A 12111-nucleotide genomic window follows, 5' to 3' on the forward strand; every position below is an offset into this window, starting at 1 on the left:
ATCAATAAACGGAAGCAGAGAATATCCTACAACCTCTCCTCCCTTGCTCCTGCGCCACGGCGCCCCTCCTCACCCCCTTCTCCAACCATAGGCAAGCGAGGGCCTCGCCCTCGTCCTCCTACCAACCACGACTACAACCTGCGCGGCAATCAGTCGGGCCGTGACACGGACATAGCAAACATGACCCCTTAAATGCCCGAGCATGCATCCGGTTAGTGACCGGGCGTGTCCGTTTTAAGCCCCTATTTGTCCGTCCGTGCAATCACACCCTCTATTTTCTTCCTCATATGTCCAGCCATTTGCATGTAATTGGTGAAGATGAAGAGAGAGAAAGAAAAGAATGAATAAAGAAAAAGAAAAGATGGTCTGAAGCCACGTCCTACGTAGCCCTTATATCCTCCCTATATTTAGGTTGGATATGAGGGTTCGCGGACAGCTCGGACATGTGTGAATGATATGAGGGATCTGATTAGGTCAGTTTTCTTTCCTTCTTTCTTTTGTTTGATCACTGATCGGACATGTCCACGAACGCATGAGACATGACGCCTAGTTGTACATGCTCTAAACATGGCATCTCATCAGCGAAGTTCCGGCCAGATTTGACCGGGCCGTAGCGACGGTCCAGAGAGCGAAGATAACGAGAGACGGAGAACAATCGGCAGGCAGGTTTTGCCCTGTCTGACAAGAACACGCTCAGGTCCTGCTCGCCGCACAATATTCTGCACGAATGGGAGCGCGCCGCACTTCCGATGAATATAATCTTCGTCAGTTAACTTTGGCCTCGGATAGATATCTCACCCGTAATGGGCACAAGAATGCTCAACTTGCTGCATCTAATCAGTTTGGATTAGAGGTAATCCACCGGGTTTCGACCGGACGATTGCGGCCAGTGGATCGGGTGAATGTCTTATTCTCGGCTGTGCAGTGTGATGTGCTAGGAGACCTCACGTCGAGCTCGTGAATGGCTGATAGATGCATCGGTCCTCCCCACCCAATCAATTAGTCGTGTCTAAACTTACCCGGAAATCCAACTTATCCCCTCAAAAGCTCCCAGTCTCTTCAAAACCATAGGCCGCCACCATGCATGGACGACGTTGTTTGTTTTCCTTGTTGGCCGTCGGCCGACGGCGCTTTTCTCCGTTTAGATAGGCCCGACGTAAACCCATATCTGTTTTCGTGTTTGGATCGACGCTTGCGTGTCCAACGCTGGCTTGATTCATTTTTAAGATGACGCAAAAACAAAACATTACCATCAACATTCTAAAAAATAAAAATATTAATTAAACATTAATGTCGTCCACAAAGGCCGGCAAGAGTCAACGAGTTCACTTTTACATTAAATAAAACTAAAAATATGAGGAGGCACGCTACCCTAGACATCCTCGTCGGGGCCGGTGAGGTCGATAAGCGTCGGCGTCAGGCCAGCCTAGGGGAATGCCGTCGACCAAGCTCTAGCGACGTCACGTGCGCCGATGGCTGGGCTGGACCTGCGCGGGCAAGGCGCTCCTCCTCCTCCACGTCGTGCTTCAGCATCTCGAGGTACTCGCCCTCGCGGCGCTCCTCGGCCAACCTTAGCTGCCGCCACTACCCGAGGTAGGCCTGCTCTTGCGCCGGCGTCGCCCCCAACCAGACCGGCGGCGCGCTGACCGACTCGCGCACTCGCCCGGTCCATGAGTAGCGTTCGATGGGGGTCGGATCCGGCTCTGGCTCCGGCTCGGCCTTGAGGGGGTGGGGGTGGCGGCCTCAACGGTGGCACGACGCAGTCGCCGGCGCGGAGAGCGCCACGGCCTCCGTCATGCGCGCCTGGTACGCCTCCTCCTCCTGCTCGCTTTCACGGAGGACGGCGGCCAACGCCGCCTGGTAGGCAGCTTCCTTCTCCTGGTCCTCGTCGTGCACAACGAGGGCCGGCAGCGGGGAGCCATGGCGCACGTCGTGGACGCGGTGCGTCCTGGCCTCCTAGTGCTCGAAGGCGGACCACCGCTGCCACGCAGGCGAGTCGAAAGCGTATGCTGGGTCTTGGTGCTGCTCCGGCATCAGTAGCTGCCTCCGGCGCCGCACCTCCTCTGCGTGCGCCCGCGTCAATGGCAGCGCCTCTGACACTGGGATCCTTTCCGGATCTAAGTGCCAGTCATGTGGCAACGTCACGCCAGAGTAATAAAGGGGGACGCGGTGCTCCCACTGCCAGTTCGCCTGGTGCATTAGGACGGCGATGCGCTGCCTCGGCCAAGGGAAAGACGACGGCGGAGGCGGGCGGGCGGAGGGAGGGGGGCGTGCGGGAAGGGTCGGCGATCGTCTTGCCCTTTCCCTTGTCGGAGAAGAGGTCCATTGCGGTGGCTAGGGTTTGCTAGGCTTTGTCGCCGGCGAGGGAGCATAGGGATGGCGAGATGACGACAGGGCGTCTGAAAGCGGATGAGGACGGCACCTCACTGCACGCTCGGACCAAAAAAGGCCGGCCGCCGTCATTGACGCGTGGGCCCGCAGAGGGCGGTCGTTATTAATAAAGCTGACCACAGTAGTTGGATGGCCGCCAGATGAGGACATGACGGACACCGAGAAGACGCACGGCGAGTCCGCGTCGACGTATTTTGGTTGCAAATGGGTCCGCGCGGACGCGTTTTGAAAATGAATTGACGTGTTGGATCAGCATTTTTGTCCGTGATGATTCAAATGGACGGCGGCGGACGAAACGAGTACCTGTTGTAGTTGCTCTTGGTACGCTGCACCGCAAGTTATCGCCAGGCCCCTTTCCTGCTTCTCCAGAGATTCTTTCTTCCGCCAAGAACAAATCGGTAGAGCTCACTGCTCACCTCACCTCTCCTCCCCTGTGGCCGGTCTCGGAGTAGTAGGGTAGGATTCGTCATGGATGAGGTGGTTGGCCCTTGTGGGCGGGCACAGCCAATCAGGTGAGGTGACGACGGCGCCAAATCCCCGAATATAGGTCAGCTTGTACAGGGCGCACACCCCCCGATCTCACATCGTCGCTACATGGGCCGGCCCTTTTATTTCTGTTTTTAAAGCGCAAAAGCAAAAGAAAAGCGGGTGCAGTAGGAATCGAACTGGGTGGCTGCTGTTTCATCGTACACTACACAAACCAACACGCCACCAAGCCTATTCTGCTCATGTGCACCTTTTCTAGTTCTTTTTTTCCTTGTACTTTTCTTTTATCATTTTTTCTTTTTTCGTTTTCTGTTTTCCTTCTTTCCTTTTTCTTTTTTCTTTCTTCCTGGTTCGACACAAAATCGATGAATTTCTCAGATTCGATGAACTTTTTTCAAATTCGATGAACTTTTTTGAAACTTGATGAACTTTTTTCAATCTCGATGAACGTTTTTTATGAAATTCGATGAACTTTTTTGAAACTCGATGAACTTTTTTCTCAAATTCTATGAACTTTTTTCAAACTTGATGAACTTTTTTTCAAACTCGATGAACTTTTTCATATCCATGAACTTTTTTCTCAAATTCGATGAACTTTTTTCATATCCATGAACTTTTTTCTCAAATTTGATGAACTTTTTTCAAACTCGATGAACTTTTTTTCAAACTTGATGAACTATTTTCATATCCACGAACTTTTTTTATGAAAAGTGATGAACTTGTTTTAAATCTATGAACTTTTTTCAAATTTGTGGTCTTTTTTATGAAAATCGATTATTTTTTTTTCAAATTCGTGAACTGTTTGAGAATTCATGAACTTTTTTTCTCAAAATCGATGAACCTTTTTCAAAATCCGATGAACTTTTTTCAAATCTGTGAACTTTTTTTTGTGAACATTTCTTTGAAGTCTGCGGCCTTTTCAAAATCGATGATCTGTTTTTAAAATTCGTGAATTCTTTGTTCAATTTTTCGTTCCCTTTTTCCAAATAATTTGTACTGCCGCAGGAACTCGGGGTCAAATAAAACTGTTTTCGTACATAACACGTCAATGATGTCATGGTGCAGTGGTTGAAGCCCCAACTACATGAGGCCTTGTATAATGTTAAGCGTTTATCCTGTATAAATAGGCACCGGTGCTTAAGAAAATATTGGTTTATTTCTTTAAGTATCTCTCCTAAGCAACTTTCATTGTACAAGGGCTAAGGCGCCAGCGAGGAGGTCTCGACGACGGCACTACTCTACTCCACCAGTGGAGTGCGCGATGCGACAAAGCATCGGAGCGTTGGCCCAGACGGCCAGACCGAGCACCGCGAAACAAAATGATCGGACTCCTCTGTTCAGCACCTAGCGCGCCTATTGGCCCGGCCTACTAACCCCGCTGGGGGCTGGCTGATATTTTTTATCGTGGCATGGAGTGGGCTACTAGACTGGTTTTTGAGTCCTGTTTTCTCCTAAAAACCGGTTATTGCAGCAATTTTAAAAAAAGTTCAAGAAATTTAATAAATGTTCATGATTTATACAAAAAATATCTAATTCACTAAATATTCACGGAATATAAATATGTTCAGAAGTTCAAAAACATTCATGAATCCATAAATTTTCAGACTAGCGAATTAAATAATGTTTGTGATTTTTTATAAATATTCTTGTATTTTAAAAATTCTACAAATAAAATTTTATTCGTGATTTTTTACAAAAATGAAACATAAAAAATGAAAAATAAAAAAACTAGAAGAAAAACCAACAGCAAAGAGAAAGAGAAAAGAAAAACCTCTTGAGGAAAGCCTTACTAAAACCAGTGGAAGAATGACACAGGAGAAGCACGAATATATGCCGATTCTGCGCTAGCGCTCCTGGAGGTGCCAAAGGGCTTGCCTTTTTAAAAAAAAAATACCAAAGGGCGTGCCTTGTTTTGACAATCTGTAAAACCTTTATTAAATCTTAATATTCATAAGGATACAGACTAAATCAAGCAAAGTAGAAAGCCACACATGACGCCCAAAAGGAAGGGAAGAAGCTGCCTTCGCGAGGGAATGAGCTTCCTCATTGTGTTCCCGCGTCTCGTGAATGACCTTGACTGCTCAAAAATCTTCACAGCGATGATTAATATCTCGAAGAATGGTAGCATAGCGACCTGAAGTTGCCGTTTCGATGGCTGTCACAACTTCAATGCAGTCAGAGGCAATACGTATGGAGTCTACATGTAAATCAGCAGCAAGGACCAAAGCCTCGTTAGGGCATCACCAACAGTTTGTATATTAGTTTGTTGGTAAAATATGCCATGTCATCAACCAACACCTTAACATACAACAACTCCAATGAAATATATGTAGTTTGCTCAATAGGATGTGAAATAATAAATAAGATGCTCTCTCATTCTACATTGAAGCTTGCGCAAAGGGTGTTGGTTCATGTACATATAACCTTTCTCTCTTCCCTCATTTATTATATGACACATCATCAAAAATCCTATGTGACAAAATCTACCAACAACTATCTTACAACCATTGAAGATGCTCTTAATAGCATGTGCTTTAGTGTCGCCGGATCGATGAGGCCGTCCGAAAACGATCGCGGAGGCGCGAAGATACTGGCCTTGTTTATTCCTGCAGACCACTGCTGCCGCGCCTCGGTTCCCAGTTCTGGAGACGGCGCCGTCGGTGTTGATTTTGGCTTCGTGCTCAACCGGAGCTAGCCAACTACTTCCTCCATTCGAAAATACTCCCTCTGTAAACTAATATAAGAGTGTTTAGATCACTAAAATAGTGATCTAAACGCTCTTACATTAGTTTACGGAGGGAGTACTTGACATTCATTTGTCTAAGTATGTACTAAAACGTGTCTAGATATATCTATATTTTAATAAATAAAAGGCATGTATTGTGGAACGGAAGGAGTAGTACTTTGCAAAGCAGTCGCATAAATGCATGTCCCTGGACCTTACATGCGTACCCCTCGGTGCTGCATGTATGTCCATGTGTGTGTTGGCGGGATGTAGAGGCACCAGCTCCAATTCTTCCAAGAATTTTGTGACAAAGCATGATGCACTGTAGGGGCTCTGGAATTGGTCATCGTATATAGCCCGCCTCCTAGCCCACATGGGAACCAAGACCTGTGTGAGATCCGTCGGAGGGAGTGTGACCAAAAGGGCGTGCCTACGTCTCGCGTTCAGCGAATCAAGCATCCGACTCGCTGAAGCGACGCGAGCATATGGGCCGGCCTAGTTTACAATAGTACACTGCCTCGTTTTATTTTTCTATTTTTTTCACGTTTGTATTATATTTTTTATTCCATTTTTTTACGTTTGTCTACAATTTATAATATTATAAACTTATATAATAAAAAAATATTTATATTTTTTAAAATAGTAATCATGCATTTGAAAAATGTTGAATGTGTATACAAAAAATGTTGACCATGTATGAAAAAATAATGAAATCTTTTGTTCATGTATATAAAAATATTAATCAAGCATTTGAAGACATGTGGAACAAGTATTAAAAAATGTTAACCAAGCATTAGGAAAAGTTAAATATGTATAGAAAAAATGTTGACCATGCGTTAAAAAATGATGATTTTCTTATCATTGTATATAAAAAATTAATCAAGCATTTGAAAAAAGTGTTGAATGGGATTTAAAAAATGTTGATCAAGCATTTGGAAAAAGTTAAATGTGCATAGAAATTTTTTTGACCATCCATCCAGAAAACGTTAATCTTTCATTTGAGAGAATGTTGATAAAGCATTTAAACAATATTAAATGTGCATTGCAAAAATGTTAACCATGTATTAAAAAATGTTAGTCATGTATTTGAAACATGTCTATCAGGAATTTGGAAGATGTTAAAAGTGTGTATCAGAATTTTTTTGACTATGCATTAAAAATGTTAATCAAGCATTTAAAAAATGCTTTAAAACCTTTATAGAAAAAATGTTGATTATGTATTAAAATGTTAAATTGATATTGGAAAATGTTAAAAACGTATTAGAAAGATGCTGTTTACATATACAATAAATGTAGAATGAAAAACCAAAAGAAACAAATAAAGCCAAAATGAAACAAAATAAACCAAAATAAAAAGGTAAAAAATAAACTGAAGAAGCAATTGAAAATCCAATAAAACAGAGAATAAAAAGAAAATAAACGAACAAAAAACTGAAGACAACTGAATAAAATTGATGAAAATGGAGAAAGAAAAGAAAGGAAAGCAGGAAAAACCAGAAACCAGTGTAAAACCTGCTTCTAGTAGGTTGCGCCCAAGTTATCTACACATGAATTTGATGTTGGCCCAGTGGCTATCAGTGTGTCAAAGCAACGAGGAAGTCCCAGGTCTGGCGCATAGGGCAACCTACGTTATGTGCTGGCTCATGTGGCTCAGGTAATTTTCCCTATACCTGGTTTTACTTTCTGTTTATTTAAACATGAATTTAGGACCTCGAATGTAAAGGCTCACAATCTCACTAAGCATGCCATTATATTAGGGGAGGGCCGCCAATCTCGCTAAGCATGCACTGATATTAGGGGAGGGCCGCCATACTTGGTTAGGTCATCCCGGTGACCACTTGTTCGTCCCAGTTTCTATGGTGATGGAGTAATAAAGCTTGCGATTTGCCACAAAAAAAGTATGTTGTCTTTAACTTTTCTGTTCCTTCTTGTTATTGCTATTTGTTTATGATTTTTGTTCTGTAATATTTTGGTTTCCTGTTTCGGTTCTTTTTCTTTGGGTTGAAGGTTTGGTCTACAAAGCTTTTTTTTTCTAATCCTTAAACACCAGATGGTGTCATCCTGTTTGGCATTTGCTTGTGTGCAGTTAGCAATTAAACATTTAATTGTATGTGTACCTAGCAATGCATCGGTTTGCATGCCATTAATGACTTCATAGTGACATCTTTGCATGCAAAGTGATTTCTTGCACCGAAATGGGCCGTGCTATAGTGCTAAAAATCTAACGTTTGCCCATTATAATGTCAGTTTCACCTTCTTTTTTTCCAAGTTCTGCACACCAAGGGACTCTGGCCAGCCGGCCAATGTTCATCCGTGCTCACTACAGGAGTTCAGGTATATATAAAATCAAGACAAAAGAACCCAAGGGCACAGATATTTAACGAGGATAATTTATAGATAAAGCACGCACATTACATAGACACGAACGTAGTACGACGCACACAATATCAGTTCACCACTCTGCTCTGATCGCGGAGCCTACCGGCACCCAGGCCACAACACCATGGACCGCACGCACACTGATCCATCGACCCTAAAACCACACACGACGACTAGGTAGAACGACACGGATCTGGCCGCTAAGGCCTAGCTAAGCTTCAGTACTAGTAGCAGCAATTTATTCTCCGGACATGGTACTCCTCACTGACACGGCAGACAGTACGTCGACACACGGGCCAAGGCGCTTCAGTTCGTTCAGTGGATCCTGCACGCAGACGAAGAAGAGAGCTCATGCATGTCAAAACTGCAAGATTTATCCAAGGAGAGATGGAAACATGTAGAGTACGTAGTATATATGTATGCATGGGCTTTGTGGAGACGTACGAGTTGCAGTCGACGCTGGGGCTGATCTTGTAGGGGAGGGCGACGTTGCACTTGGAGGGGAGCGCGGCGGCGCGGGTGATGTAGGGCCCGCCGGAGGCGCCGTTGGCGACGTTCTTCAGGCAGCCGCAGATGGTGCGGCGGTCGGGGCTGTTGTTGGCCTCGGCCAGCAGGTTCTGGATGCCGGTGCAGCAGCCCCGGGCCGGCGACCCGCCCTGCTGCACGTACTGCAGGCACGGCATCAGCGTGCTGTACACCGTGGAGCAGGATATGGCGTGCACCGTCGCCGGCGGCGCCACCACCATGGCCGCGAGCACCACCGCCAGCATCACTGCCGCGCCCCTCGGAGCCGCCATGCCGACTGGACTGAAGTGAGCTACGCCGCTAGCTTAGCTTGTGAGTGGATGAGTGGAGTGGAGTGTAGTGCGAGTGGCGCTGGCTTGAGTGTGTGTGTGTGTGGAGGGAGTGAGGGCTCTAGCAGGGTTTATATACAGGGGAGGGGAGAGACCGAAGCTAGTAGGATTGCTTTACTTCTGCTGGGGTGGTTGTGGGTTGAGGGTGCATTTAGGAGGGGAGTTAAGAGCGCGGCTGGTAGATGGTCGTGTGGTTACCGGTTAGTCTCCCTCTTTGGACTCGAGTGTAGGAGGGGTGTCCCGGTGAGATTCTTGGTTTCTACTCATGACATTTTTACTTTTGAAACTGTTTACTTTTACATACTCGTTCTGAAGCTGGATTGGTGCTGGACTTTGTGATTTGCAGTATCGTTTGAGCTTGTTTATTAATATTTCTGGGTAAGGTTTAAGCAGCTGCTTATATAACGAGCAAAATGAACCCATCATGTCTGTAGGCATGGACGGTGTATACTCCGTAGCCACCATGCACTGGACTCGTGTTCTGAAGCGATGCTGAGTTTTTTTTTTAGAACGAAGCGATGCTGAGTTGGTTAGCCATTTCAGCCCGGAAAATAGGAAGGAAAACCTGGGTTCGAGCGCATCCTATATAAAAAAAGTAATTTAAAAAAGTTTAAAAATTTTCAAATCTTTTTTGATATCAAACATGATCAAGTATTGTAATCGTATAAAAAGATTTGTCGGAGAATGACTTTTATTGGATCCTGGGTCGAAGATTTGGCAAAAAACACTATATACAAGCACTATACACGCTATATTATCGTCATAAACTTGTCTTTTTGCCCTGAAGTCAATATGAATCATTTCTTATCCAAACTTTTTATACGAGTACAATACCTGATCATCTTTGATTTCAAACAAGATTTGAAATTCTTTAAGCTTTTCTAAATTACTAATTTTTTTGCGCATATAGGAGGCACGGGTATCCGAGAGCACCAAGTTCCTGTCGATTTCAGCCCTGGTTAGGTTAGTGGCAAAGGATCGCGTACAGCAGGCGTCGGTCCAGCCAGCTGGTATGGGGTCGCCGCTGTGCGCATGCAGGCGTCTCCGGCAGCTAGGAACATTATCAACCTGCACGTACGTACACCCCGTACAATTTAACCCTGTTCACACCGTCGGTGAGTGGACATGACATGAGAAAAGAGGCTGAGGGTTGCAACGGAAGAAAAGGCCTAACCTAATATAAGACCCCAATAGGTCTATGTATTTTATTTTAGCACGTGGCATTTCATATCGGAAATCCCTTTTAGAGCTCGGCCTCCAAATTCAAATTTGAAATTTCATTGAAATTCATATTTTTACATTTTAAAAATTCTAAAAAAATATAGATATACAACGAGGCACAACACATATGTGTGTAAATTTTCAGTTCAAAATACATTGAAATGAGGGCTGTGCAAAAAAGATAAATCTGGGGCTATTTAACACATGATACTATTCATTCTCCCAAACCATTAATTTTTCTTTTTGTATAGGTCGCAACAAACGGTATTTCATCGTGAATTTTTACACACATGTGTGTTACATCCTTACATGCACGCATATTTTTTTTTCAGAATTTTTCGAACCATAAACTTTTTGAATTTGATTTTTTTTTAAAATAAAGGCCTCCATGGAGCTCGGCCTCCAAAACGCCTCTCATTTCATATGGGTTTCTCATATGTGCTCACACAATCACAATGCGTTTGAATGTGGTCAATCCTATGACGTTTCTCTCGAGACATACGATGAGTAATGAGCTTTTTTCCCGCGAGGCTTTGAGGAGGCGTGCATGTGTGGTTATAGACGGTTTCTTTTTTCCTCCAATTTGGTTTTGCTTAGGTGTTAATTTCCAATCTGGATCGGCACCTATATGAATAAAAGACGGATCATATGCACCCTAATTAACATTTTAAAATAGGTAACAGGTGAAATAATATCATGTTCAAACTCTACACATTTTTCTAATAAAATCCATATATAACATGTTAAATGTAGAGTTACAGTTAAAGATATGGATACTTTTAATAAGTGAAATCTGACTTCAAACTCGACTATAGGTTGATTAACAGAAACATTGGGGGGGGGGGGTATGCAAAAACAGAAAATCTAACTTAAAACTGGACCACATGTTGATTAACAAAAACAGAAGAGGGTTTTCTGCAAAAGCAAAAATTTGCATAAAGGCTGGACTACATGCTGATTCTCGAACAATGCAAGGTTTTTTTTGCAAAACATGTGATAGTAGAAGCTCACATGCTTTCGGGGATCCTAGGTCCCATGATCGCCGATCCAATGGACATGATCAAGAGGACGCAATTCCCACGGTAAATGTTGAAAAATGCGTGATCGCCCCGTCCGTCGCCCCCTCGCGTCGCCTCCCCTGGGCGATGCCAGGGGCTCCAAACCCTAGCGCCCTCAGGCCCCTCCCTTCTCCTCTCCTGCCGCCGGCCAAGTCCGTGGTGGCGGCGGGCCCAACGCCAGAGCGCTAGGGCGGGTGGTGTGCTGCGAGATCTCCCGGAGGCGGCAATGGCGACTCCGGTGTTGGATCTGAAGAAAATATGCCCTAGAGGCAATAATAAAGTTGTTATTTATATTTCCTTATATCATGATAAATGTTTTTTATTCATGCTAGAATTGTATTAACCGGAAACTTGATACATGTGTTGATACATAGACAAAACACTGTGTCCCTAGTAAGCCTCTACTAGACTAGCTCGTTAATCAAAGATGATTAAGTTTTCTAACCATGGACATGTGTTGTCATTTGATGAACAGGGTGACATCATTAGGAGAATGATGTGATGGACAAGACCCATCCGTTAGCTTAGCATATTGATCGTTCAGTTTTATTGCTATTGATTTCTTCATGTCAAATACATATTCCTTCGACTATGAGATTATGCAACTCCCGGATACCGGAGAAATACCTTGTGTGCTATCAAACGTCACAAAGTAACTGAGTGATTATAAAGATGCTCTACAAGTATCTCCGAAGGTGTTTGTTGGGTTGGCATATATCAAGATTAGGATTTGTCGCTCCGAGTATCAGAGAGGTATCTCTGGGCCCTCTCGGTAATACACATCATGATAAGCCTTGCAAGCAATGTGACCAATGAGTTAGTTACGGGATGATTTATTACGGAACGGGTAAAGAGACTTGTCGGTAACGAGATTGAACTAGGTATGAAGATACCGACGATCGAATCTCGGGCAAGTAACATACCGATGACAGAGGAAATAACGTATGTTGTCATTACGGTATAACCGATAAAGATCTTCGTAGAATATGTGGAAACC

General features: G+C 44.3%; 1 protein-coding gene across 1 annotated transcript; it reads right to left on the bottom strand.

Annotated features, from left to right (window-relative positions):
* Nucleotides 1-7974: 7974 nt before the first annotated feature.
* On the bottom strand, nt 7975-8894 carry LOC119269423 (non-specific lipid-transfer protein 2B-like). The gene is made up of 2 exons (XM_037551251.1): nt 8426-8894; nt 7975-8306 (listed from the first exon to the last, which is right to left on the bottom strand). The coding sequence occupies exons 1-2, from the start codon at nt 8776-8778 to the stop codon at nt 8297-8299; spliced, it is 363 nt and encodes a 120-aa protein (XP_037407148.1). The 5' UTR covers nt 8779-8894; the 3' UTR covers nt 7975-8296.
* Between the last annotated feature and the right edge of the window lie 3217 nt (nt 8895-12111).

Source organism: Triticum dicoccoides, chromosome 3A (genome assembly GCF_002162155.2).
Source record: "Triticum dicoccoides isolate Atlit2015 ecotype Zavitan chromosome 3A, WEW_v2.0, whole genome shotgun sequence".
Classification (NCBI taxonomy): Eukaryota; Viridiplantae; Streptophyta; class Magnoliopsida; order Poales; family Poaceae; genus Triticum; species Triticum dicoccoides.